A 25,573-nucleotide genomic window follows, 5' to 3' on the forward strand; every position below is an offset into this window, starting at 1 on the left:
GCCACATCCATATCCTTTGTGGTGAGGGGTCAGTCAGAACGGGAACGTCGTCGCGAGCTGTGCTTGGTAGCGCTCTCTCCTGCCAGCTCTGTGTGTAACGCCATTTTTGTAACGCGAACGCAATAGTCAGACTGTTTTTGGGCCACAACTACAAGTTTCCCCCAAAAACACACAAAGGCCACAAGTCTTCTCGTCCTTCGTCACGAAACGCAAAAAAAATAAAAAATAAATCATAAATATCAGCGCGTGTGTGTGCCGCCGCCAATCGAATCGCAGAGAATCGAAATAAAATCAAATCGAAACGGGTCAGGAAAGCAGGAAAAATCGAGAAAAGTGCGTCAGCAGCCGTAGTGTCGAGCCTCATCGCATCATCATCTCACGCATCGTCGTCCTCGTCGTCGAAAAGTAGAGGCAGTGAAACTGAAACTGAAGCTGAAGCTCAAGCTGAAGCTATAGTCCTGATGCTTGGATGCTGATGCCTCAGCGGGAGGCGGGCGGCAAAAAAGAAATCAAATTACAAAACAGCAACACACACACACACAATCACCTCCTCATACAACGAATCAAGAACACATAGATACACCAACACTCATGTCGACAGAAGGACTAACACACGCAGCTCTGAAATTGACGGAGACCATAGACCATATAATTTAGCACAAAGTTAAACGCAGAAAAAAACCAACAAAAAATCCAAGGAAAAGCAAATATATATAAAAAAAAATATATAGGAAAGCAAATAGAGAGCAAAGTATGGCTCGCTAAATGTGTGTGTGTGTGTGAGGGGAAAATCAAACAATTTCGATTGTCAGGCCAAGCATTAAAGTCAAATTAACAAGTTGCAAAACCTGGCGGCGCACAAGAAAATGAAAATCCCCCCAACAACAATAACAGAAAAAAAGTGTTGAAAAATGCCAGGGCAGCTGTGAAGGATTCGCTGGCAGGGTGCTGGTGGAGGTGGGCGGTTACAAAGGGGTACAGGCAAATACCAACGCACTTAACACTATTTACCAACACAGCGGCAGCACTTAAACACACACACACACACACAGACATTTGGAGCACAACAAAAAACAAGGCACAAAAAAAAAGAAAGAAAAACTCGCTGAAAAAGTAAAAAAAAAAATGCGAAAAAAGTGGAAAAACTTGAAACGCGCCTGAGATTCGAGTCGTGTCGAGATTCCATGTTATATTTGCGGACTTGTTTTGCTTCACTCTCGCCTTTGTCCCTTTATACATATATATGTATGTACATTGGCCAGATATTTTTAGCACACGGGCGAAAATTTAAATCGCCATTGAACAGAAAAAAGAAAAAAACATAAATGCCCTAAAGCAAAGGAAGAAAAGTTTTCCACAACCAGCGAGAAACTGTCTCTACAGGTGTGTGTGTGTGTTTTGTTTTTTGCGTGCTGTTTTAGCCCACAAAAAGTCAGAGCTAATAAAATATCAACAAGATGCGAACAAAAAACAAAGAAAAAACAATAATAATAGTCGGTGCATTGGTGTTGGTGGCATATTGAAAAGGCTGCGCCTTCTGTTGCAAGGATAACCGAGCGAAGAAGCAGCAGCAGCAACGTCATACATGTGCAAGGATATTATCAACGTGCACCTGTCGAAGTTCACACAAACACACACATACACATATACAAACTCAGATAAAAGAGAGATGGATAGCTTAAAGAGAGAAAGAGAGTGCGAGATAGCTGGTGCATTTGGTGTGGCACATTTTGTTGTTGTTTGTCCCCAACCATTAAACGTATTTATATTTATGGATACAGGGGTCCTTCGTCCTGCTAGGCGTCTGTCTGTGCCTCAGTGTGTGTGTGTGTGTTAAACACATTAAAGCCCCAGTTGATGTGGATAAATCTATTAAAATAATTTCAACTAAAAGTAAATAACTCACTCAGAAGAGATAGTGAGCAAGGGAGAGGATAGATATCTTGATAGGGTCAGAAAAGCCTGTGGCTGGCCAGCACGTGGGGAAATCTAATTTATCTAAGCCACATCCTGCCATAAAGTCAGTGGATTTACTGCCACATTTTCTCATTCTTCATAAGCCCTAAAAGCAAAAAAGTAACTTTTCGTTTCGTTTTTTGTTTAAAAGAGCCCAGCCATTTAAGTTGAGAAAAGGGCTTTACTACCTGTTTGGATAAGCCAAATTTACTATCTCACTGATCCCATCTTTACTTATTCATTCCCACAGAGATTTCCGCGCGTGGGGAAATTTTTGAGTTGGGACCTCTTGGTCCTTGGGAAAATTTTCGGAGAAAAGTTTGTTTTGGCAAAGAAACAACAATCGAAACGATATAAAAATGTCATTTAGCACGCTACTGGTGCGGCGGGTGGGAAAAAGTTTTCCTCTTTTGGGGTAGAAAGAAATTAACTTTATTGGCCGAATCAAGCGAAAATCGCTAAACAAATGCGCCCAAGCACCTTTTCAAGTGGTGGCTTAAGATACGACTTTTCGGATGAGGGCAGTAGGTTGAGAAATCCTGGGCCTTCCTTATTTTCTCATTTCCCAAGTTGCCAACTAGTTGAGCCTTGCAACACACACACACACACACAGAATCTTCAGCACACACACACAGTTGGCAACTAAACACATGGCAAATGTGGCAAACTTGGAAACTTATCGACGGCTCTAATCTAAACGGGACAAGCTGGCCGAAAACTTTTGCCCCGCCCCTGCCTAAGACACTAATTCGCAACTCCCAACTCGCAACTCAAAACCCAAAAACCCCCATTGTTCATGTGCGGCCCAGAAAAGTAGGCTATAAAAACTATCAACACAACTCAAGTTTTGTGGCAAGTTGTTGTGTATGGGATTTCTTCTTAGGTGCAGTAGGAGAAGCAGCAGCAGCAGCAGCTCACAACATAAAAATCGGAAAAGTTTTGTTGTTCTATTCGGCTGTGTATTTTTAAGTTTTGTTTTTTTTTTTTCTTCCCCCTTTTCGCCACCAAAAAACCTCCTGCCACTGGATCATATAATCCTTTCACTTAACAAGCAAACTTTTTGGCAGCAGCCAAAACGAAACGAAACGAAACGAAAAAACTTTGGCAAACTCCTTTGCATAAACACAAACATGACCGTAGAGCAACGGAGCAGCAGTTCCCGAGTCATATCTCCGTGTAGATGTAGACATGAAATTTATGCATTTGCTGCCAGCCCGACAAAAGTATTTATGTATGCGCTTATAAATATATATATATATATGCCCTCTTACCAACCCTCTTGCCTCACACACTTTCCGAGTGTCTGTGCAGATAGCCAACAAATTTATGCTAGCAATATAACAAACAAAATATTTGCGCACGAGTTGCAAAAACTTTTCAGAGCAACTTTAAAAATAACACCAAAAAAGCTCCGAGAATTTGGCCTAAAGTAAAAAAGGGCCTTCATGCAACATTGTTTTTCCTATTTCTTTTTTTTTTTTTTTTTTTTTTGGCTTTAGATATGCTAATTAAAGCGCCTACGCCTAGACACATACACGTACTCTGTACATACGTATGTGGGTATTTGTCAGGGATTATTTTCGTATCCAGTATGAGAGCTTCTAAAAAGCATCTCTCGTCTGTTTTTGGTAATCTTTGCGAATATATGGCATGTGTCAAATATAAAGCAAATTAAGTTCAAAAGTCTAAAGAAGGCTTAGCCTTTATTTTTAAATTCAGTAAATCCTTTCTGCCTTCTACGTGGCTCAATTAATTTTTGGGTAAATTGTTTCCATGGCCATTTAAACTTTTCACTACCCAAAGCTGGCGTAACACAGCTTAGTTTAATTAATAACCAGATCAAAAACTATTTAATTATAAAATTTACTAGATTTTGTTGCATGGAAATTCAGGCAGATTATATATGCTAATGCCAGAACACACACACACAAAATAAATGTGCCCTATAAGTGGTGGCAAAGTTAAAGATTGCTAACAATTGTAGTCAATAAATTGAAACCGCAACACTTTAAGCCAAATACAAATTAAACTCGGCCACTGCCACTGCAAAATAATAATAATAAAACTCGCAATTCGCAAAAACCAGAATAAATAGCAAAAAGTTAGGGGAAAGTCATTCGGCAGACTGCAAACTGCTTTGTGATTTATAGAGCAAAACAAATATAATTAAATAAATCCTCGAATAAATATGTACACACTCCACACACACACACACACACACACACAGAATCCCATTCCACACACACACACACATTACAACATTCAAACAAGCCAAGTGATTTCTTTTTTGCCGCTCGCTTTGCTGGCAACAAGTAAAAATAATTAATTATAGATAAATGTGTGCGACGCGTGTGAGATAAATTGCCAAAGCAACAGAACCGAAAAACAACCCCTGCCGTCGATGTAATAAATGACTGTGCCGCAAAATGAGCTTTTAGTTTAATTAATCAAATGAATAATAATCAGCGCACTAAATAGTTGAGGCCAGAAATACAAAGTGCAGAGAGAGTGCTAAAATACAACATAAAAGTGCAACGCCCCAAACGGAAAAACCAACAACAGATGGCGTAGTGGCGCCGAATGAATGGGATACTGAGGAAGGGAGATCATCGTCAACGACGACAAGGACCTCGCCCCGTTGCTGCCGCTGTGATTCAGATTCATTCTGGCCGCCCAACAAGGCAACAACAGCGAGCGCGGCGATCACAGCGGCAATAGTGGTGCGATCGGTGGTGCACCGCCAACACTTAGTGGTTGTGGTGGTGCCGGTGCGGGAGCGGTTGGTCCTCCGGGTGATCCTACTGGAGGCGGAGGAGGGAGGAGGAGGGAGGAGGTGGTGGTGGTGGCGGGGCTGCAGGGAGGAACCGGAACCGGTAGCGGTAACGGAAGTGCTGGCGGGGCGGACTGCAGCAGCGACGGCGATCCCAAGAAGACCTTCTCGCTGCACTGCTGTTGCGTGATCGTCGACATCACACCAGTGGCGCATCCAGGAGGACGCCTGACATCGGCAACAACGGCCTCGGGAAGGGATGCGGGTGGAGCCGCCGCTGGAGGAGGTACCAGTGGTGGTGGCAGCGGCGGCGGCTTGGGTCTTGGCCTCGGCGAGAATGTCTCCCAGTTGGCAAGCCAACTGTTTCGCTTCGGAAGCAAAAAGCGTCCCGGCGTTTGCATCTGCAATGCCCAGTGCCGGCTGCAATCGCTGGGCGAGACCCAAGGCAGCCTGGGAGCCACCACCATTAAGACCCATCATGGCAGCCTGGACAGATTGCTGCAGAAGGGAGATGGAACTGCAACTAGTGGTGAACGTTCGATAAGTTGGGTGGTAGATGGTGGGGCGGCAGGATCTGGTGCCCTGCTCAACGCCTCCTCCGACGAAAGTGATGATAAGAAAAAGAAATTAGATGAGAGTAACCAATTGCCGCCCCCGCCACGCCCACCTTCGCGGTCACATGCCAAGCCTACGGCCAAAGAGGAATTCGATCGAGGCGTTGAGGTGGAGAAGTTCTATCACCAGATCAACGGCGATATCTTCGAAATCACAAGGAGGGTGCGAGCTCGCGATGAGGAGACCATGGAACAGAAGTGCATTAGGCGGAAGGGTTCCGTCAGACTGACAGAACCCACTGGCCATGCCCATGTCCGGATCGAGCAGAGGCCTCAGTTGCCACCAAGACGGCAGAAAAGTGCCGAGGAAGTGGCCACCATGCCAAAGAGTGCTCTGCGTCAGCCATCCGAGCAATTGGAATGGTTCGATCGTCGTGCCCAGCAGCGTCACTCCGCCCGATCCGCTGAAGGTGGTCAGGTGCGCGAGGAGACCATGGAATGGTTGAAGCTTCAGAAAACTGCCAGTCCCATCCAGCCAGTGCGCACCTCTTCGGGTCCCAGTGAGATAACAGTCCTGAAAGACGAACTGCCGGACTGGCTACTGGATCATCTGCCACGAAAGAAGGAGAGGGAACGAGATCGATTGCCTTCGGATGCTGATAAGGCAGTGGGTTCTGCCTATGCCAAAGCTCTCTCGGAGCTGCTCAAGAAACCACTTTCCCGACAGAGTTCCGGACCTTGTGAGTTCTCTTTGCTGAAAACAGACATTGTGGAATGGCTCACCAAGATGCAGGGCAGCAGTGGAACGGAGAGAGGCAAGTCCCGTCGATCGCATCACCGCCGAAACGGCAGTGGGGGCGATGCTCAACCCCGTTCCAATTCCCAAGAAGATGCCCAGGATCAGTCGAAGACCAGCCATCGAAAGAGACACTCGCTGGGTCACAGTGGAGCAGTCAGTGAAGAGGAGCAGCAACAGATCACTGCCGATTGGATAGCCTATCCTCTGCACAAGCTGCAGTCCCTGGGCAAACAGCCACCGCCAAGTCAAGCGCCGGAAAGGGTGACCATTCCCAGTGGCTATGCGGTGCCCAGTGCCCTTTCACACACTCCCCTATGCCAACGGAGGGAGGAGCGTTCCCGGGAACGAAGACTGCGTCACTCGGCCAGCGAGGTGGTGGGGAGCGGTGGAGGAGCTACGACCTCCACTCCAAGCACTGCCCACCTGGAACGATTGTATGCCAAGCCACACAAAGAACGCTATCAATATGTACCGAAAGCCAAGGAATCGGGAGGCAGGAAAGAGCGTTCACGCCGCCATCAGACCCAAAGATCCGCCACGGTCTCCGACATGTCCGCCCAGCGTTCCGGTGGCCACAAGCGCAAGTCCTCGAGTGCGGAGCGAGCACCAAGGTCACCATCCCCAGGACCCTGTACGGATCCCGATTGTCCACTACTGCCTATCTGTACGGATCCACATTGCAGATACCAAGAATGCCAGGCGAGGCAGTGCATCACCTCGTCGGTCAGTTCGGTGAATCTGGCCAGGCATCAACAGTTGGCCCAGGTGCAACTCCATGCTGTGCCAGCTCATCTGGTTGGAGCCATTGGTTCCGATGTGCCAACAACACCTTCCACAACCGCAACGCCTCCACCTCCAACAGGTGGAGGGATCTTAGGATCAGCTGGAGTGGGAACTGCCGGAACAGGAGGAGGAGGTGGTGGAATCCCGGTAACCGAACGCCGCCTGGTCATCTGCCACGATTGCCGATCCTGTGCCCCGCTCCTCAGCTGCCGGAATCGCAAATGCCTCAATGCCGCCAAGTGCAACTCACTGCCTCGCTGTGCCGCCGACTTTAATCGCCTGCGCACCCAGCTGGCCCAGCCGCCCACCACATTGGATGACATTGAGCCGGCGCCGCTGGATGACCTGGAGATGCAGCCACTGCCCTCGCCACCGCATCAGCATCCGCACCATCACTATCGCAGCAATTCCCAGCCAAATACGCTCCAACGTGGAGATTCCGCCAGTTCCGCAGGAGGAGGAGGCTTAGCAGGAGCGGGATCAGGTGGATTGGGAGGACCAGGATCTGGACTGGCTTGGCTGGAGCCCACAACCACGCTAGTGCAACCACTGCCCGCCTATGTGCACCATTCAAATGGCAAGCTAATGAAGTCCGCCTCAGCTGCCTCTCTAAATTCCCGAAGACGACGCCATAAAACAGTGCACTTTGGAGAGAATCTCCTGCGGGAGGTTTGCCAGAATAGGAAACTCATCAAAACTGAGGCCCAAGTGCCATCCGGTTCGGCGCCCATGAAGGCCAACATCCAGATGCTGTACAACTTCGTGGAGGGTGTGTTGAGTGCCTGGGTGGATGACGATGAGGATCAGGTGCGTTCTGGTGCTGAATCGGAACCAGAGCATGGAGTGGTACCCATGCAACCGATCCATAGATGCAACCGATTGCGTTACCAGTGCATCCGTCGGGTCGTCGAGGAGGCAGCCGATCTCCAGGGCACCCTCAAGTTGGGCAACTCCCGCTATCGCCATCGCCATTGGCGCAGCACCGCCAAGCAGTGCAACGAAATGTTCCTTCGCAAGGTAGGAAGGGAGGGTCCAGTAGAGGGTCTATAACTTGGATTTAGTTCATCTGAGAGTCCTTGATACTAGTTCATACTTAAGATACTAACTAGTTAATAAGTTCCATAAATCAAGGCTCCTGATTTAGAACGGCTTACTTACTCGAATAATCTTTGCAAGCTTTGCAAGAACCTTATCCTAATCGCTGTCGTTGGCTACATTTGTCAGCGCTGCTTTGAACTTTTACTCCCGTGGAAATAAATGAAAATCGCGTGAGAAAATGTCGCCTTGGCAGAAAGCACAGACCAATTTCCCCTCGAACTCGTACTCATACCCTTACCTTACCCTTACCCTTAGCACCGCGAATTCCTCCAGTTAAGTGTATTGTCTGTCTGGTAGAAATTCATTTTGGGCTGCCTAACAAAACGTTGATCAAAGCCAAAGCATCCTTTTCACGCTCGAGCTGCTCCTGGGCTCCTTTTCTGGCTCCACAAAGGAGCAATAAATTAGAGCATTAGCCACCCACTCCCCCTCCTTACCCTGAACGCCAACCCTAGCCCTCAAATGCCATTCGAGAGAAAAGCTCTTAACACACGGACAAATAGCGTTTATAGGAGGGTAGAGGCAGTGTAAATGGGAAATTGGGGATGGGAAAAACTGGTACTTGTATTTAGTTTTTCGGTAATGAATGGCATTGATTGCAATACGCATGAATCAAACGGCTTCAAAGTGATAAAAGGCCATTTGTCCGAGAAAGCTGATGGAAAAAACATAGAGCGAGAGAGAGAAAGAGAGAGAGTGAGAGAGAGAGGATGGAAAGCTGTGGGCGTGGCTAGTGAAAATGAAAAGCATTGCAGAGGAGCATTTGAAAATAGGTAGATAAAGAATGCCATGCACTGATATATAGCTTCTAAATGTGAGTAACAACTTCAGAATTCATTGGAAACACAACACGCACATCGCATGTTGCCTGTGTTTACTTTGCATCCTCTCCCAGCTTCGTTTGGTTAACTTAACAAGCAAATAGATACATTGGTCAAGGGTTTTACATGCAGTCCTTGAATCGCCACAAAGATACTAGAGAATCTACGTATATAGTAGATATATTCAAATGAGTTAGCCAGTAGCCTGAATGGAGGGTCTTCAGTTGGCTTATCAACTGAATGGGTTTGCATATTAATTAATGGCCAGATCAGCGCTAAAAGAGATTGTCCTGAATGAAAAGCACACACAGAGAGAGAGAGAGAGAGCGAAAGCATGAATTGGATTTACCTGGATTAAAGGTGGCAGCATCTGGATATCTGTGAGTTTTGTCATTCCCCGCCATTGCTCTAATTAACGCTTGTTACCCGTCCACATGATCTGAATACCTAAATGCTCCTCCATGTCCTGTGATTACTGCACACACCACCATCCACAGCCCAACCATTCCCAAGGTTGTCCGAGTCGCTTGTTAATTTTGATTGATTCAATGCTAAACAGTTTCACCTTCAGCCAATTAGGTGGGCCGCTCAGCGTTGGCTGGAATATTTAATCAAATCGGAATGACATTGCAGGTTTACCACCCAACCTACTAACCGCCTCTCCCACGCCAAAATGAAATGAGCTGAGGGATAATTCCAAATTGATTTTCGCATTGCAATGCAGCAATTTGACTGTGGGAAAAAAGGCAGAAAAAAAGGAAGGAAGGAAGGAAACTTTACAAGTCAGCAACGAAACGTAGCTGATGTATCTTTCCATTTTAGCCCCAACCTCATCTATCTCTCCCCCTTGCAGATTTCGTCTTTGAATCAATTTCGTTTGGCTAACAACATTTGCGCAGGCAACGAAAACTTCTTTAATGCCTCACTTAATCGCAGCAATGCCAGAAACGTGCCACAGCCACCAAATAACTTTTCCCCAACCAGGTTAACCTTGCCACCCAACTCAATATATATATATATAGCGATGTCTATATAGGTACCGTCGAGGTCGAACCCCTGCATAAACACTCTATCAAATATTGTAATTTTTGACAGCGACATATGAAAAGATTTTCGCCATCAAATCGAAGGAGATGAAGTTAGGGAGAGGTGACAATGGCTGTGCCAATGACATGGCAATGGCATCCCCAGCTCATCTCGTCCACATTTGACATTCAAAAGTCATTGATAATTATGGCTGAAACGTGAACGACAGCCGCATCGAGGGATCACAATCAATTCTTGATTAGAAATCGTAACGAAAGCACCTGGCTCACCTGTGCGGATAAGTTTTGCCTTGGAATGGGCCAGATTGGTCTCTATATGAGGGGATATACTCGTATATATAGGGATATAGGGCAGGGAGACCCATCACTGTGCCTAAGTGGGCGGGTTCGTCTGTGCGTAAATTGAATTTTGATTTTGCACCGATGCTGAGATATGGCATATTAGGCCCCCAAAGTAATCAGGTGGGTAAAGTGTGAGGAAGGAGGAGGAGTAGGAGCAAACTGGGGAAAGCCCCGACTGGCTGGCATTTAATCTTTTGTGTGATTGTTGTTTGGCCGTGTTCGCATTCGTGTTCGTGTTTTGGGTTGCCCATTTAGGCTTACACCCATGTGAACGTTTTCAGCCATTCGTATGAGTTTGCCGGAAGGGAGACGATGAAGGATGGTCTGACTGACTGCCCGCCCAGAGGTGAAATCCCATTGTCAGTATCAGGGACTTCGTTCGCCTGATGAAATTCAAGAAACAAGTCGCCTCTCGACAGGTACGATGTACTACCTTCTGCCACTTTTGGGCCAATTAAAAATTCATGAATCATTTGACAAACTCTTTGGACTCTTTGGGCCAATCTCTCCTGGGATGACCAGCAGGAATGCCAAATGCGTTGTAATCTGCTGTAAAAGGGGTACCCAAAATACGTACCGTCTTTAAATCACCAAATTTGATTAGCCAAAAAGGGTTGCCTTGATTGTAGTCGAGTCCAGTCTTTAAATTAGATAGAGGAGCCTCTTAAAATCTTTAAATTTGATTAAAAGAAGAGAGAGCCTTGCTTTTTGGGTCAGTCTTTAATATTTCGAATGGTATATAAACTGAAGGCGACCCACACAGCCCACACATTTCAATTGCCCGACCCATCATCCTGAAACAGTTCCACTCGACAGCTTCCGCTCGGCTTGATGATTTCATGGAAAACTTCATTGAGCAAGCGGAAACTATTTCGTTTTGGTGGAGTGCAGGTGCGGGTGTGTTTTTGAAGTTTCCTTTTAAATTTTCGCCCAACTCTTGGAGCCACTTAAAGTGACACGCACAGATATCGATTGGGGTGGTGTGCCCATCTCTCATCCCCTTCTCCTCACAGCTTGTAACCGCTTTGATCTGAGTCTGAGGCTGAGTCCTCCGTTTCCTGGCCATCATCATCATCATTATCATCATCATCATCTGCGATGTACAACCCCTCTTCAGTCGCTAAGCAAGCCACGTCTCAGGTTGGGTTCCTTTGGTTATTTGCATGCCTTTGCACTGCTCTTCGATTAATATAAAATTTGATTAAACTTGGTCGCTCCTTTCGATGCTGTTGTGGGTTAAGTACACATGACCCAGGCTGGCAAAAGACGGTGACTCTGCACCACGGGTGGGACTTCCCCGCCAGCAAGCAAACATCACGACCAACCAACCCATTCCCATTCCACCCAAAAAAAAAAAAAAAAAATACAAAACGAGGAGGCAGTCAAATAAATAACTTGTAAAACATGCATATGAGCAAAAATGTTTGAAAATTGCCAAAACGTAAGCAGGGGTGACTGACTGACAGGCTGGAGTATCGTAGTAACCAAGGGTGGGGGGAGGGTCAGGACAAGTCCTGGACCAAGGACCCCATCACAGGAAGGAGAGACGAAACGAATAAACACATTGTAAATTGATTTCCTTGGGAACTCAAATAAAAATGGCATGAAAAGCAAGTGAGCGACAGTTGGGCGGGCTAGTGGGCAAATGGGTGAGTTGGGCGTGGTCGAACCAGTCGCTACGCCCACCTCGATTGAAACGAATGAATGGGCAAACCAATTTTTATTGCCACGCGGGACACGTAGCCCGAACAGAGCCATCGACTTTGGTCTTGGCTTGAATTCCCACATGGACCAAAAGTCTCCAACTCCTCCTTCTCATCCTTTTTGGCCTCGCAGTTCTCTTCCTGCAGAGAAGATGGCAAAAATGGCTGTGAGGTTCGAACGGAAGGAAGCTAAGAGATGGGAGATGGCCAGGCGGGCCAAAGGCAAACAGCATTCAGTCAGCCAGTCAGTCAGGCAGTCAGGCAGTCAGTCAGTTAGTGAGTCAGTCGGACGACCCGGCTTTTGATGAAATAACATTGCCAAGTAACAGTTTGCCTTTCGCCATTTATTTCCCTCCCCCCTCACTGTGTGTGGGGGGTGCCTCTCCCAGCCATTTTGTCAATTGTTGTCTGGGCCTGCCCTATCTCTATCTGTCGGCCCTTTTCTACCCCAACCCTCTGACTACGCTAAAAATGCAGGCGAGAAGAGAAGACAAATTGCTTTATCGACGACATACGTAACAAATGTTGCTGTCGGCACTGACAACAGCAACAGCAACAGCAACAGCAGCAACCTGGCCATTATTGGTTTCAAATGGCTTCGTCGAACGGGGCTTACCAGTGGATACCATCCAGCCCTGCCTGCCAGCTAATTATGACTTAATTATTTCAATTATTTTCTCTTCGATTTATTGAATTTTATCGCCGGCAACCGAAACCTCGTACGTGTTGCCCAGGCGCCTTAATTAAATTGTCTCTCTACCTCTCCCTCTTCTCACTACTTGATTCTCATGCCACGTACTTTTATTTCTTGTTGCAGATTTCGGACGATGATCGAATGAGCCTAACTACCGCCGTTTCGGATGAAGATGATGGGGAAAGTGTCATGGCGTCACCATACAAAGCAAAGGCCACTGGCACCGCTGCATCTTCCTTCAATTGCACGGGAGCTGTTCGCAAAGCCGGGTAAGTTCAAATTTGAGTAGGTCTTCCGGAATAGGAGTCTAGTTGCCCCCAAATCTCCTTTTGGGAATCTGGGAATTTATGCCTTCGGTAGATGTAATCTGGCAGCTAGCCATGGTTTGGGTATTCCTTGTTCTTGTGGCCAAAAACCTGCTCACGTCCAACAAGTCATCATAAATAACACCAGTACCGGAGTGAGTCTATGGGGAGCCTCTTTGGGGAACATAATTTCACAGTGATTAAGGGTTGGTCAGAGGTGGAGAAAGCAGTGGCTGGGGATTAACCTTATTATGTCCGTATAGGAGGGTATCAGAGTGTGCTAAGTAGTGTAGCATAGCAGATTATATGGTAAGCTCCATAACTTTTATATAATCTTGATTCGTATTAACAGTCAGGTTAATATAGTAATGTCGTTCTGAACGTGACTAGACAGTTGGATTATCCTTTGGTTTTATTTGTGTAACTCCCATTTCTATGACTAGAAAGTAGAACTTCATAGTTAGAAGTAACTTACATCTGATATTAAACCAGTTTCCTAGGGTACCTCAAACTTCGACTACTTTTCTTAATTTCCCCTACGCTGTTATGATAAACCGCTTGAAGACTTATGTACGCAGGACATGCCCCATCCCATTTGCCTTATCTTGATTAGCTCCGAAGGTTAATGGGTTGATGGCGAAGCTGTTGAAGTTCTCCCAGGGATTACGAGTGCCCTGCCCCTGCCCCTGCCCCTGCCCCTTCATCATATGATTTAACCCCCTATATAAACGAAACCACATCGAAATGTTTGCTTGCAGCTTCCTTTCGGTAAAAAAATGGTTACTACGCAAGAAGCACCAGATCGAGCTGGCAAGAAAGCGGGGCTGGAAGGGCTACTGGGTGTGCCTGAAGGGCACAACGCTGCTCTTCTATCCGTGCGATTCCCGGGAGGGCAGGAGCGTGGAGGCGGCGCCCAAGCACTTGATTATCGTGGATGGTGCAATTATGCAACCGATACCCGAGCATCCCAAACGCGACTATATCTTCTGTCTGAGCACGGCGTTCGGCGATGCCTATCTCTTCCAGGCGCCCTGTCAGGTGAGTATCTTTATTACACTGCGGTTAGATGTGTTGGGTGTTGGGTTGGGTTAGGATTGGATTGGATTGGGTTGAGGCCTGGTGGATAAAAGTGCCTTAGGTTATGCTCGCTCTCATTTCGAGCAGTCAATATCCAAGGGAAGTCCTTCAAGGAAGCTTTGAAAGACTGGCCTTGCCGCGTCCGAAGTCGGAGCATAGAAAGATGGCAGCGCAAATTTGTTTGCACAAGGATATGCACGGCAGGCGAGGGCGAGTTCACCGCTCGCGGGTCCGAGTTACCTCCTTCTCTCTCTCTCTTCCTTCCTCTCTCTCTCTATCTATCTTATAATCGCCAGGCTGGTTGAAATGTATGCCATAAAGAAACCACAGATGGCGTTGCACTCTGAAAAATATACAGCCTTGGCCTTAAAAGGGAATCTAAATAAGACTTTTAAATATTTATTATAAAATATATGCTTTCCTTTAAGCTTTTCATTTGGATTTTCTAATGTTCAAAGCCTATAGTTTCCTAAATATTTAAGAATTTATATTCCCCTTAAAGCCATAAATAGCAGAAATTTTCGAGAAAAAAAAAAAAAAGAATTCAAATCATATTTTTGCGAGTGCGCATAGATGCAGATGCAGATACAGGACGAGGACGAGGACATGGACATAGACGAGGACGCTGGCAAGGCGCTGACTGACGCAACCCGCAAAAAGTCTCCCAAAGTGAAAAAGAGTGAGATATATACTGAGAAAAAGAGATGGAGATAGAAAGAGAGGACAGAGGAAGGCCGGGGGCGGCTTAAAGTGTGAGCCATGATTGAGGTGGCGTTGACTGACTGCCAACTGGCAGATTGCCTTGAACAGCTGCAGTGGCAGCAGCATCCTTGTGGCAGCCCTAAACTGTTACATGTCTCAAAGGCATACGTTCAGCATGGCCCTCATCCTTCATCCTCCTCATCTTGCTCATCCTGTTGGGGGGTTGCCAACTCTCGCCATGGCCCAACGTGATTTGTCATTAAATTTGCATAACTGATAGCCAGCGATGAGCGGGGATGAAATGGGTTTTGGGGTGGCCAACTGGTTGGATGCTGGATGGCTGGATAGTTGGTTGCTTGGTGTACGAGTGTACCGAGTGGATGCCATTCGGTTTGGGGGACAAGTTCGACGTTTGGCGCTGGGGAGCCACGTCAAATTGCTTGCGGTGCATTTGGTCTGCAATTTGTTACAATGTTTCCTCTTTAACATCCCATTTTACTACCCGCAGGTGGAGCTGGAGAACTGGGTGAATAGCATTCATAGCGCCTGTGCCGCCGCCTTCGCCAGGCATCGCGGAAAAACTGGAACCCTACACCTCCTTCAGGAGGAGATCTTCCGGCTGGAGAAGGCCATTGAATCGGTGAGTAAATATGTTGGCATTAACTGCGGAATATATATACTCGTATATATATCTGAGAGTATGCATGCCGCAAAAACGCAAAACCAAAATACATTTCACTATACATTCAATGTGGGCTTGGGAGCGTGCAAAAGTATTCGTTGCGGTTTTTGGGTGCACCGAGCACCTGGAGAATTCCAGGATGAAATCCAAGGAGCACGGCACGGTTTGGATTGCGGTTGCATTTCACATTTCGTAGCACAGTAAGAGTCTCGAGCAGCTTTGTTGGCTCAGGAAATTGTTGCTGCTGCTCGAGAGTCAATTTTACCAAGTGGCTGCTGCTGCTGTGCAATGCAAAATGAATGGCGCACACAGTCAGTCATGTCAAAGGGATAAAACTGCGTTTCGTCGCCGTAAGGCCGACTAAGCCCCACTGAATAGCAAAGGCAACAAATACCACCACCCCTGCCTGCACATATCAATTGGTATCGCTTACGAATGCATCATCGATCATAACATTTGTGGAAATAGCAAATAGGATTTGAACTATTATGAATCGCACTGTACTGAATGCGGCACGGAATTGAATGGCAGATGAAAAGCGAATTAAATTAGGAAACCCATCGAATGGGGGATTAACTCCACATCACTGCCGTTATGTGTTTTGTGCTTGCATTTTCCTAGAGCAGGGAAAACATGTCGTTAGCCATCGTAAATGTTTTGAATTTTGATGAGCCAAGCTGAGAAATGCCTGTGACTTGACCCATAAATTTAAGAGCAACTTATCCAATCACTAGTGAAGATAATTATAATCGCATTGAGGAAGTTAGGACATGAATGGATTAAGTTTTAAAGTTTTTATTAGGCATAAAGGTTATAAAGCAACCTCCTTACCAAATCGAGAGCTCCATAAATCTCCACTACCTGCTTCCCCGTGACTAATGTAATCGACTAGAAAAACAAATTCCCACAAATATATATTCACGGCAGGACAACAATTTCTCAATATCACGCTGTCAACTCAGAAGTCAACGGAACAACAGGCAACGGAACACAACAATCGCATTTTCCGCCCGCATTTTCCGCATTCCCAACCAATTTCTCAGTCTCGGGACGATTCCCCAAAGATTTATGCCATTGTCGAAACGAAAAGTGCGGGTTGGGGGTGATAGGGAAACTGCTTCTACTTGCAACTATTTATGTATTTGCTTTCAAATCAATTCCCCATCAATTTCGCGGCAAACAGCGTAAAATTCCTTGCACTGCAATTTATTTTCCTCTCCAGCGCAAAAGTTTTTTGCAAAAAGAAAAGAGGGTAGAAGATGGTGGGGTTGCAAGATGGTTGGCGAAACCAAATCAAAGTGAGGAACATTTTTGCGCGCGGCTCAAATCGCAAGACAAAGCAAAAGGAGGAAAGATGGAAGAACGAGCGAGGCAAAAGCAAACAGAATTGAACTCAAGCTGAAGCTACAAGAAATTGCACTTGGCCCAAACGATAAATGCTCTGGATAAACCAGGCAACTGGAAATCGAGGCAGAGAGATATGGAGACCCCTTTCAAAGAGCACTCCCACCGCCACTTCCCCCCGCGGAAGAAGAAAGTAAACTTTATTTGTTTATTTATTTTCCATCATGTCATTTTCAGTTGCCTTTCTCTCTGGCCTGTGCAATTCTCTTTCTTTCAACCAATTTTTACCCGCCACTCTGGCGTTTTTGCTGTTGTTGTTGTTGTTTGTTAGTTAGTTAAAGGACTCCAAAAGACAATTATGCTGTCTGTCCTGTCCTATCCTCAACAACTTGATTCATTCGTCTCTGTCGTCGGCATCGCTGATGTTTTTCCAGCTCCCGCTATTACTTCAGCTTCTGCTGCCTCAGCTGCTACAGTGTTTGCCGGAAAATTACAACTTCCGGTTATGGGAAATTCTGCAAAAAGAAAGTTTTGAAATTATTATAAGAAGTGACTTGTGGAAGTTTGCTTAGAACAATAATTAATAGATGGCAGGGAAGTTTGAAGGATTTGTAAACTGTTGTCAGGGAAATGTGGAAGATGAATTCTAATTTGTGTTTAAAAACTATCTAACTTCTAAAGATCTATTCAGACATTTTTTAGAAATTAAAAAAGAAGTTAAAAATAATTTAAATTTATTAAAAAAATAGTTTTATCAACCTTTTTTTGTACAATTTTGAGAAGGAAAAGTAATTTATCAATTTGACATCAAAATATGTTAAAAAACAAAACTTAAATTAAAACTTAACCATAATCGGAACTTAATTCTTTCTGTGTGCCCCACTTTCTGTGAGTTATTCCCGCCCACCTCGATTTTTTCTTGGCGCCCTTTTTTAATTTAGTTTTTCATTTTTTTTCTCATTTGCTCCACAAAGTTGTAGTTTGATGTTATGACCAGAGCGAGCTGGCCTGCGCCTGCCGTGCTCCTTCATCCATCTTCCACTATCTGTCCCTTTGGATAAACCATAATTACTTCCTTGAACTGCTGCGTTTTTGCTCCGTTTGCTCTCTCTCTCTCTCTCTCTCTCTCTGTATTCCTCGGCCTGTTTGTGTTTACTTCGCTAGCCAAAAAAAAAAAAAGTAGAGAGAGAAAAGAAGTGAAGAAAATAGTAGAGAAAGAAAACAAAAACCATTGAGCGGAAGTCCGAGATTGCCATAAGAGTGCTCTGGGTCCTATTGCTTCCGCTTTTCCTCATTTCCACCCCCACCCAATGCTTGAGCAGCGCACTTGGCCAAAAGAAAACAAACTTGTTGGATGAATATTAATTAAATGAGCTTAAGGAGTGGCCATAAATGCAGTTTGCATTTTGCATTTAGTAGTTAGCATTACTGCCTTGATGCATTTGTTGTTAATTAATTTCCTAGAAAAATACCAGAAGGGTTGCCATGACTTGAATGAAATTAAAAGAAAGATGATACAGTAGGCACGACAGTAGGGCAACAGTAACAACAACAACAACAACAACAGCAGCAGAAAAAGGTGTCACACCAACGCATCATTCTAGTTGCTCCTTTTGTGACTGTGTGTGAGTGTTTGCTAGTAGGCGGGTCACCAACCACCCTCCTCCCCCTCTTTTCTGTGAAAAGAGCAACAGTGTTGTCCTTTTTTTTCTTCTTTCTAACACTTTTTGTTGTTGTCTTGCCTTCTACTTTTGTGTGACGCCTACGCTGGCAGCTTGCTGTTGCCGTTGTTGTTGTTGTTGTTGTTTTTTATAGCTGTCACCTTTCGGAAATAATCATATATGTGTCAGCGGGCGGAGGAGGTGGACAGAGGCGTGGCAGGTCGAGTGGGCGGTTTCGGCAGCACTTCGCTTCGTTTGCTTTAGCTTTTCTAGTTTTTTGCCTTATATATATGTATATATGTACGGGTATACTTCTCCTCCAGCTGCTTCTTTTTCTAGCTATCTATTTTTCTTTTCGCATAAAGCACTCACACGCACACTCATACATACATAAGCTCCCAAACACACACACACACACACACCCGCACATACGGACACACAATGCAGGGCCGTAAAAAAATAGTAGTAGCTGCCCGAGCGCGTTTGGTTTTTCGTACGCTCTGGTTTTTACGCTCTAATTACGACTCCTACGACACCAGCTTCACCAGCATACCTACACCTCCTACAGCCCCTGTAATGCCCCACACCTCGCAAAACCTGTAATCCCCCATCCCCCCTTAGCAACCCATACACCCCCTAGCACCTGATGTGCAATTGCCATGGCGGCGGCGCTGTCTAAACAAGGCTCACTTGCTACTCCTACTGCTTTTTTTCTACCTCCAACCTCTAGCTTTCCCCCTCTGGATGCTTTCAATTTGCAATGGCTGCTGTCATTTCAGCTCAATAGCAGCTCACCTGCCCTGCCCACATTTCGCTAACGCCTTCACCCCGCCACCCTCTGCCCGTCACGCCTACCAATTCCGCCGCCATTCCAGCAGCTATCCAACCATTCGGTTTTAAATTGTTGTTTGCTTTAACATTTTTTTTCACATTTTTATCCCTCAACAAAAACATTTGGTAGCCAACGTAGGTTCAAAGGCTCAACTATTTCACATATTTTAGCACATATGTTATGATCAAAAATAGTTATATTTACTTATAAAGAATATTGCGTAATTCAAAGGTATTTGCTTTCCGCACGTAGTGATGAAAAATAGACATCAAGGGTCTTAAAAATATGAAAATTATTCATAATTCTTTAGGAGCTTTCAGCTTAACACGCTTTTTTTGGTAAATCAAAGAATTTATTTATAGGAAAATTATCTTCATCTTTGAATTAAAAATCCAATCCCATAAAGCTTGAGTTTCACAATTAAAACTTTTCAATTTTTAAGGGCCTCCTTTCATGAAAACCACTTGAATCGCCTTTAAATCTTTAACATTTTCATACACTGACTGCCCACCTTGTCGAGTGAAGTTTTTCATTCTTTTAAACTTTTCACTTTTCACAGAGTTGTTCAGTTATTTTACACATTTAATTGTTGTTGTTGTATTTTTTGGATGAAAAAACCTTAACCGCAGTTTTTATTGCGGCCAAAATGATTTTGTTGCGGCTGCCATCGATTTTAAATAATTGCACTAATTAAATGATGCAACAGTCGTGAGCGGCAAGCTTAATGCATTTTCCGTGCCATTCTAGGGTAGTGGCAATAAAATATTTTAATTGCGCTTTATGAAAAACATTTAGTAAATGAAAATTGTTTTTCTTGACTGCTCAGCCGGAAAGTAGGCAATCATTTCAGATCTTCCCCCTAGCATTGAAGATTTAAATTCCTTTTGGGAAATTTACTCCTCTACTTACACAAGCAACCAAACAGATACACACATACACTTCGGGGGAAGCCCTAAAGTGTGCAATTAATTTTATAATAATTAAAGTGAAACTCAACCGCACACACATTTATATAGAGTATATATACATATATCCGTTTTGGCTTTTCGCTGGCTAGCTGGGCTTGGCATGACCATAAACCGAAAATTTGTAAACCAAAACTATAATGAAATGCATATTTAGTTAATTTTAACTTACACCGAAAACTTTACTTAATTAGACCAACTTAAAGCCGCACAAAATGTGAAGAAACTTCGATGGGCAGCGAAGAGGATGAAAAGGGAGAAAAACAATGTTCCTCCCCTTTCCACCGAAAAGCCCCCCTTTTTTCCACTGGTATTGTGCATATTTTTGGTTCTTTTTTTCACTTTTTGCCGCTCTTTTCTCTCTCTTCAATATTTTTTAATGAAACCATAAAGTTTATAATTACCATAAAATTTACTTGTTCGGTTCGTTTTTGTCCTGAGGTTTCTTCATGATGGCAAAAAAGAAAAAAAAAACTTTAGTTTGACCTGGCACACACTCGCAATATTTAATGTATATAGCTGAGAGTGTGTATGTGTGTGGGTGGGCGTGGCATTTCATAAACTAATGCCAAAATGGTAAAAATTTATGGCAAGAAATATGAGAAACGAGTTGAACTCGAAAGTCCGGCACAAAAGGCACACACATGGCCATATGTGGTGACCCCTCTCTAGTTCGGCTTTGTTTTTGGCCAAACGTGCGAATATTTTTGCAACTTTTGGTCCAAAGTTGCACAGGAAATGGGTCTGGCATATGGTTGCCACCGGGCTAGGAGGACAGGAGGACATTAGGATAGCAGAATAGGAACCCCGGCCCTTAATCCCACCAACCCTACCCTCTAACCCTCTGCGCAGAATGCGTTTGCTTTGGTTTTTGATTTGTTTTTGTTGGCCTAGGCTGGAAAGAGTACGAGAAAGAGAGAAAGGGTTGCCTCTATTCGAACGAGCCTGCTGCTGCATGCAGATGCGAAAATATGCTTTATGTAGGCGCTGACACAGTGGGCGTGGCTGTGGTCAGGGGCGGAAAATTCAATTCAATTGTCAACAGCAACCAGCAACGAACACCGAACACCCAAAACACCCAAAGCACCAAATCACCCAACACCCAGCTCATCCTGTGGCCACAGACCTAGGCGCCAGTTTAGAGGTTTGAGTTTGGGGGTTACGGGTTTAGCATCTTTCCTGGTTAGGTAGGCAAAGGGCATGATGGGCCATGAGGCATGTTCCAGCACCGCTCAACTGCAGCACTCACACGTTATATAATGTGGCATCATTTTGTGGTCAGCATTTATGCAGACCATATACAATTTTTCAGGCCTTTTGTTGACATGGCTGCTTTTCGCCACCAGAACCGCCCTCACCCAACCCCTGAACATCCCGCCTCGTTTTTGCGGTTTATGTAGAGTGAACCCGCCTCTGACTTTTGACTGCAATGGAGCAGCCATTTAATGCACAAGCCATGTCAAAAGTCATCTGAGCAGGTGGCTCAAAGGAGGAGGAGAGCTCCTGCCATTGAACAACTCAATATCCTTTTGGGCGCAGGTTCTCCCCCCCCACTCCCCCTTCCCACTTTGCACTTTGCCCACTTTAATTGATTGTTATCGTGGTGGAGTCGAGTGGAATGGAATGAAGTGATGTACAGGTGGAGTGGTAGCAAGGACAGGGGCCATTAGCAGTGGCAAACAAAATAAACTGATACCGGGTCACGAGTCCTTTTGCCTGACTGCCGGCGCATGATGATTATTATTTCAGTCCATTGTTTTTTGTCCCCGTACTCACTCCACCAACGTTTTGGTTATTATTGTTATTGTACTAGTGGTTTTGCCATTTCAAGCATCTTTGGCTTGTCATGCGAGATACGTAGAAAGTTGAATGCTGAATGCTGAATGCTGAATGCTGACAACGGGGACATAACAATGGTAAAATGTATTTTTTAATTGTACTCCCGAGTAAAAACATATATCAAACCAAAACACAGCAGCTACAGGATGAAAACAACAAAAAACAAAAAAAAAACAAAAACAAAACAAGAACCATGAACTCTCCAAACTCTCGACTCTCAAGCGGAAATGGCAGACCAAAGACAACAACAAGAATAGCAATAATAATAACAAGTACATCTAGCAATGGCAATGGCAGCTCCCGACCAGCTTCAGATACACTAAGAGAAAAGTGGGTGGACTTAAGTGGGAATAAAACGTCTTTTAAATCTTTAAAAATATATTTGCCTTTAATGACAGACTTCAGCTTACTGCCAATATTTTATTGATAGATCCCTTGAGGTATGTCCCAAAATCACGGAAAAGAAACCTTTTCTTTATTAAAATTTGTTTTCTAAAAATAGAAAATAATTATTCCCTGGGAGATATGCCAACCAAAATAATGAAGACAATAAAGATAACTTCACAGCCATCAATCATGCCAATCCGATCAGTGTCATGTGCATATTTTTGGTTAAAAACCCGAAGACACCCCTAGTTTTTCTCCCCATGTAGCTGCCTCACAAATGTGAGCTCTGGGAACGGAGGCATCGTCAGGGGCAGAGGCAGCCTCAAGTGGCGCTTAATGAAAGCGCAACAGACAACGGCAGGACCACAGGAACACGACCACACGACAACTGAGCGGGACAGGATCTGGGGGGGGCGGAGCTAGGAATCTAGGGGGACAAGCAGGAGGAACAGAGACGAGAAGAGGCAGGACAACTAAATAGGCGAACCGCAAAAACTCATCGTCAAGGAGCGAAAGATACGGCCAGCGGGACAAAATGGGGGAAAAATAGATGGGGAATCCAACTATGCAGCAATAATAAAATTCACGGGAATTGAGATGAAAGCACCGAGCTAGCACAGTCCGTAGAAGGACCTCAAGCCGATGCCGGATTCGGATCCGTACACAGACCTTCGTCCGCCGTTCTGTGTCCTCCGGAAAAGGAGCCGCTCGAACTGTGGCTGGGGCTGTCACTTAGCGCGTGACATGTGTCAAAACAAGCGGCAACCACAGCGAGACCGTGACCAGAAGCTCTGAGCCTGCTGCACAAGTGCATCTCTGGCTGTGTTCTGGGAGTGCTGTTAATATCCTCCCACAGGAGTAGTGAAATGGATTTTGGGGGCGGGAGAAAGCCTGAAAATCGAGGCGGTGGCGCACTCAGTGTGGGAGTTGCCCGAGCGGAAGAAGCCTAAACCAAAAGGAGATTGACTTTAAAATTAGAAAACAGGCCAATACTCGTAGGAAAACAAGAGCCTTGAAGAATGAAGGAGCTTCAAAAACTAATCCTTAAAAACTTGTCATGGAAAAAGGAGAAATAATATTCCTGAATGCATTTTGAAAGGAATATTTTCATATTGGTTTTTCAATTTAGCTTTCCAGGATGTCATTCAATTTTCCAACTCTTTTAAAACAGTCACCAAATCAAATCCTCTTTGCTCACCATTGTTTCGTTCTAAAAGGCACTATAGGTTCGTTATTTTTTCAACGTTAGTATAGAACAAAGTTGAGAGAACAAAACTAGTTATTCATTTATGCAATAGCTTTAAAAGCTGCCGCTCCTGAGTGGAGGAGATAGCGTTCCTTGTTTGTTAAATATTTCCATTGCATGTGCAGCAAACATTTCTCTGGCTCTCTCTCGAATTGGACACCCAACCACATGGAGTTCAAATATCCTGAAGGGATTCGCAGTTCAAGGATCGCTAGCGGGGAGTTATCGTTTGCGTGATTTACACTCCCAATTGCATGGCAATTACAAGTCCATTAACATTGCCATTAACCCTTCGAGTGCCCTCCTCCAACAGAGAGAAGAACACAGAGTAAGAGATGGAGTGCAGCACAATGGATACAATGGCCAGTGGCGATTAATGGTCAAGCAGGCGAGAGCTATTTATGGCCCAGGAAGAACCCATATTACTTTGACAAGGACAAACTGTTGCCTGCCTCTTTGGAAATCTTCACCCATACTTCAACCTTTACCAACTCCCTCCCACACACACACACACAGTTTTGTGTTGTAAATAATCACAAAACTCAGTCGCTCCCCAAGATAGTGTCTCTTCGGGTGGCACCCACCCCCTCGTATCCTTCCGGTTTGTGTTTGTCAAATAAGCAGCTTTCCTCAAGTGCCAAGTACCATTGACAGCAACCCGGAGAACTCCTTCGAGAAGGAGGAACATGGATCTCACCTCCCGAAACTGCTGCCAGTGTGTGTCTGTGTGTGCGGTCGCAGTGCATAATGGGATTTTGGTTTATTAATTAACCAACTTTATGCCTGCCAAATAGAGAGCACACGACCAAGACAGCTTGGACCACAACTAGGTATCATTGCCATCTTTAGTGGAATTGAATTAAGTGAGGTTGCCACACACACACACACATATATATATATAAACGCACCCAATCACAGATATATCGATTGCCACCACAACGCACACATTGTCATATCGAGCATACGTATGCGAAATGTGCAAATAAAATGCACAAAACTTTGATTTATTTCCACGTAAAACAAACATTGAAAAGGCTCAACGTCGCACAGTTCAAATACACAGATGGGGATGCCGTACGTAATCCCAGGTAGGACCTACCTACATACGAGTACCCAACCCAAAACCAACTCCCATCCACAATCCGACGATTTCGTCCTTTTGCCGCTGCCTGTTTATGTGTACACATTCATTAAAATGTCGAACATCGAAAGTGCCTATTCAGGTTGTTGCCACGCCCACGGCATACACTAGCGCACACACACACACACATGCATACTCACTCGCACACTGTTGCAATGGCAACCTGCAACTGCAACATGCAACCTGCAACTGCATCTGTATCTGCAAATAATTGTCAGCTTACTGACTCGCATTCAATGCAGCAGTCAAAATGCAGCTGCATTGTAGCAGCAACCAAAATGAAACAATCACGTGCTCCGTGAGATCTATGCAAGCGTGCTATAAATGCACGTGAAAGTGGGATCCAAAGTGGGATTTCAAATGCTGAATTCTGGTCTGGCCCCCCAAAAAAAAAAATAAAATCAAGGGGAGGCTGCTGCGGCGGAAGTCAAACGGTATTTGTAATGAAAACAGGGGCATGTATATGCTGCAGCTCCCTTTTGCTCCACGTTGGAAAAGGGATTTTTCTCTTTTTTTTTTCCAGTTTTTGTTTTTTTTGGTGCATTGCCAACGCACTTCAGTATCAGGGACATGGGGCCAGAGCAGGCAAGAGATATTTGAATTGTGCAGGGAAAAACAGAGAGAGAGAGGGGAAAGCTGGAAAATTTTAGCTGCACATGACGCGTGATTTATGTATTTTCGTCAAATGGCAGCCACCGCAGCAGCAGCAGCAGTAGTGGGACAAAGCTGCCATGAAATGCTAATGATGCCATGCCTCGGATGCTTTCATAACCCACCAACGAGTGACGCACTGCACACGAACAGCAAACGAACATACACACACACA

The 25,573-nt window shown here is 45.0% G+C and overlaps 2 protein-coding genes across 14 annotated transcripts in view; both read left to right on the forward strand.

Annotated features, from left to right (window-relative positions):
- The window catches only part of LOC108107634, an 80,790-nt gene that overhangs the window by 23,392 nt on the left and 31,825 nt on the right, over positions 1-25,573 (forward strand). For 10 of the 13 annotated variants that reach the window (XM_017215212.2, XM_017215216.2, XM_017215217.2 and 7 more), the window contains 3 exons: positions 12,690-12,835; positions 13,630-13,909; positions 15,159-15,290. In XM_017215212.2, the coding sequence (XP_017070701.1) occupies positions 12,690-12,835; positions 13,630-13,909; positions 15,159-15,290 (558 nt within the window). Of the gene's footprint in view, positions 1-5,048; positions 7,880-12,689; positions 12,836-13,629; positions 13,910-15,158; positions 15,291-25,573 lie in introns of those variants that run through there. The other 3 variants (XM_017215218.2, XM_017215219.2, XM_017215209.2) reach the window with 1 other exon arrangement.
- Positions 21,706-24,282, forward strand: LOC108107638. The gene is given in 2 exon segments (XM_017215223.2): positions 21,706-22,808; positions 22,811-24,282. Coding segments are annotated over 2 exon segments (258 nt in total). The 5' UTR covers positions 21,706-22,696; the 3' UTR covers positions 22,957-24,282.

Source organism: Drosophila eugracilis, unplaced genomic scaffold (genome assembly GCF_018153835.1).
Source record: "Drosophila eugracilis isolate 14026-0451.02 unplaced genomic scaffold, ASM1815383v1 contig_2088, whole genome shotgun sequence".
Taxonomy (NCBI): Eukaryota; Metazoa; Arthropoda; class Insecta; order Diptera; family Drosophilidae; genus Drosophila; species Drosophila eugracilis.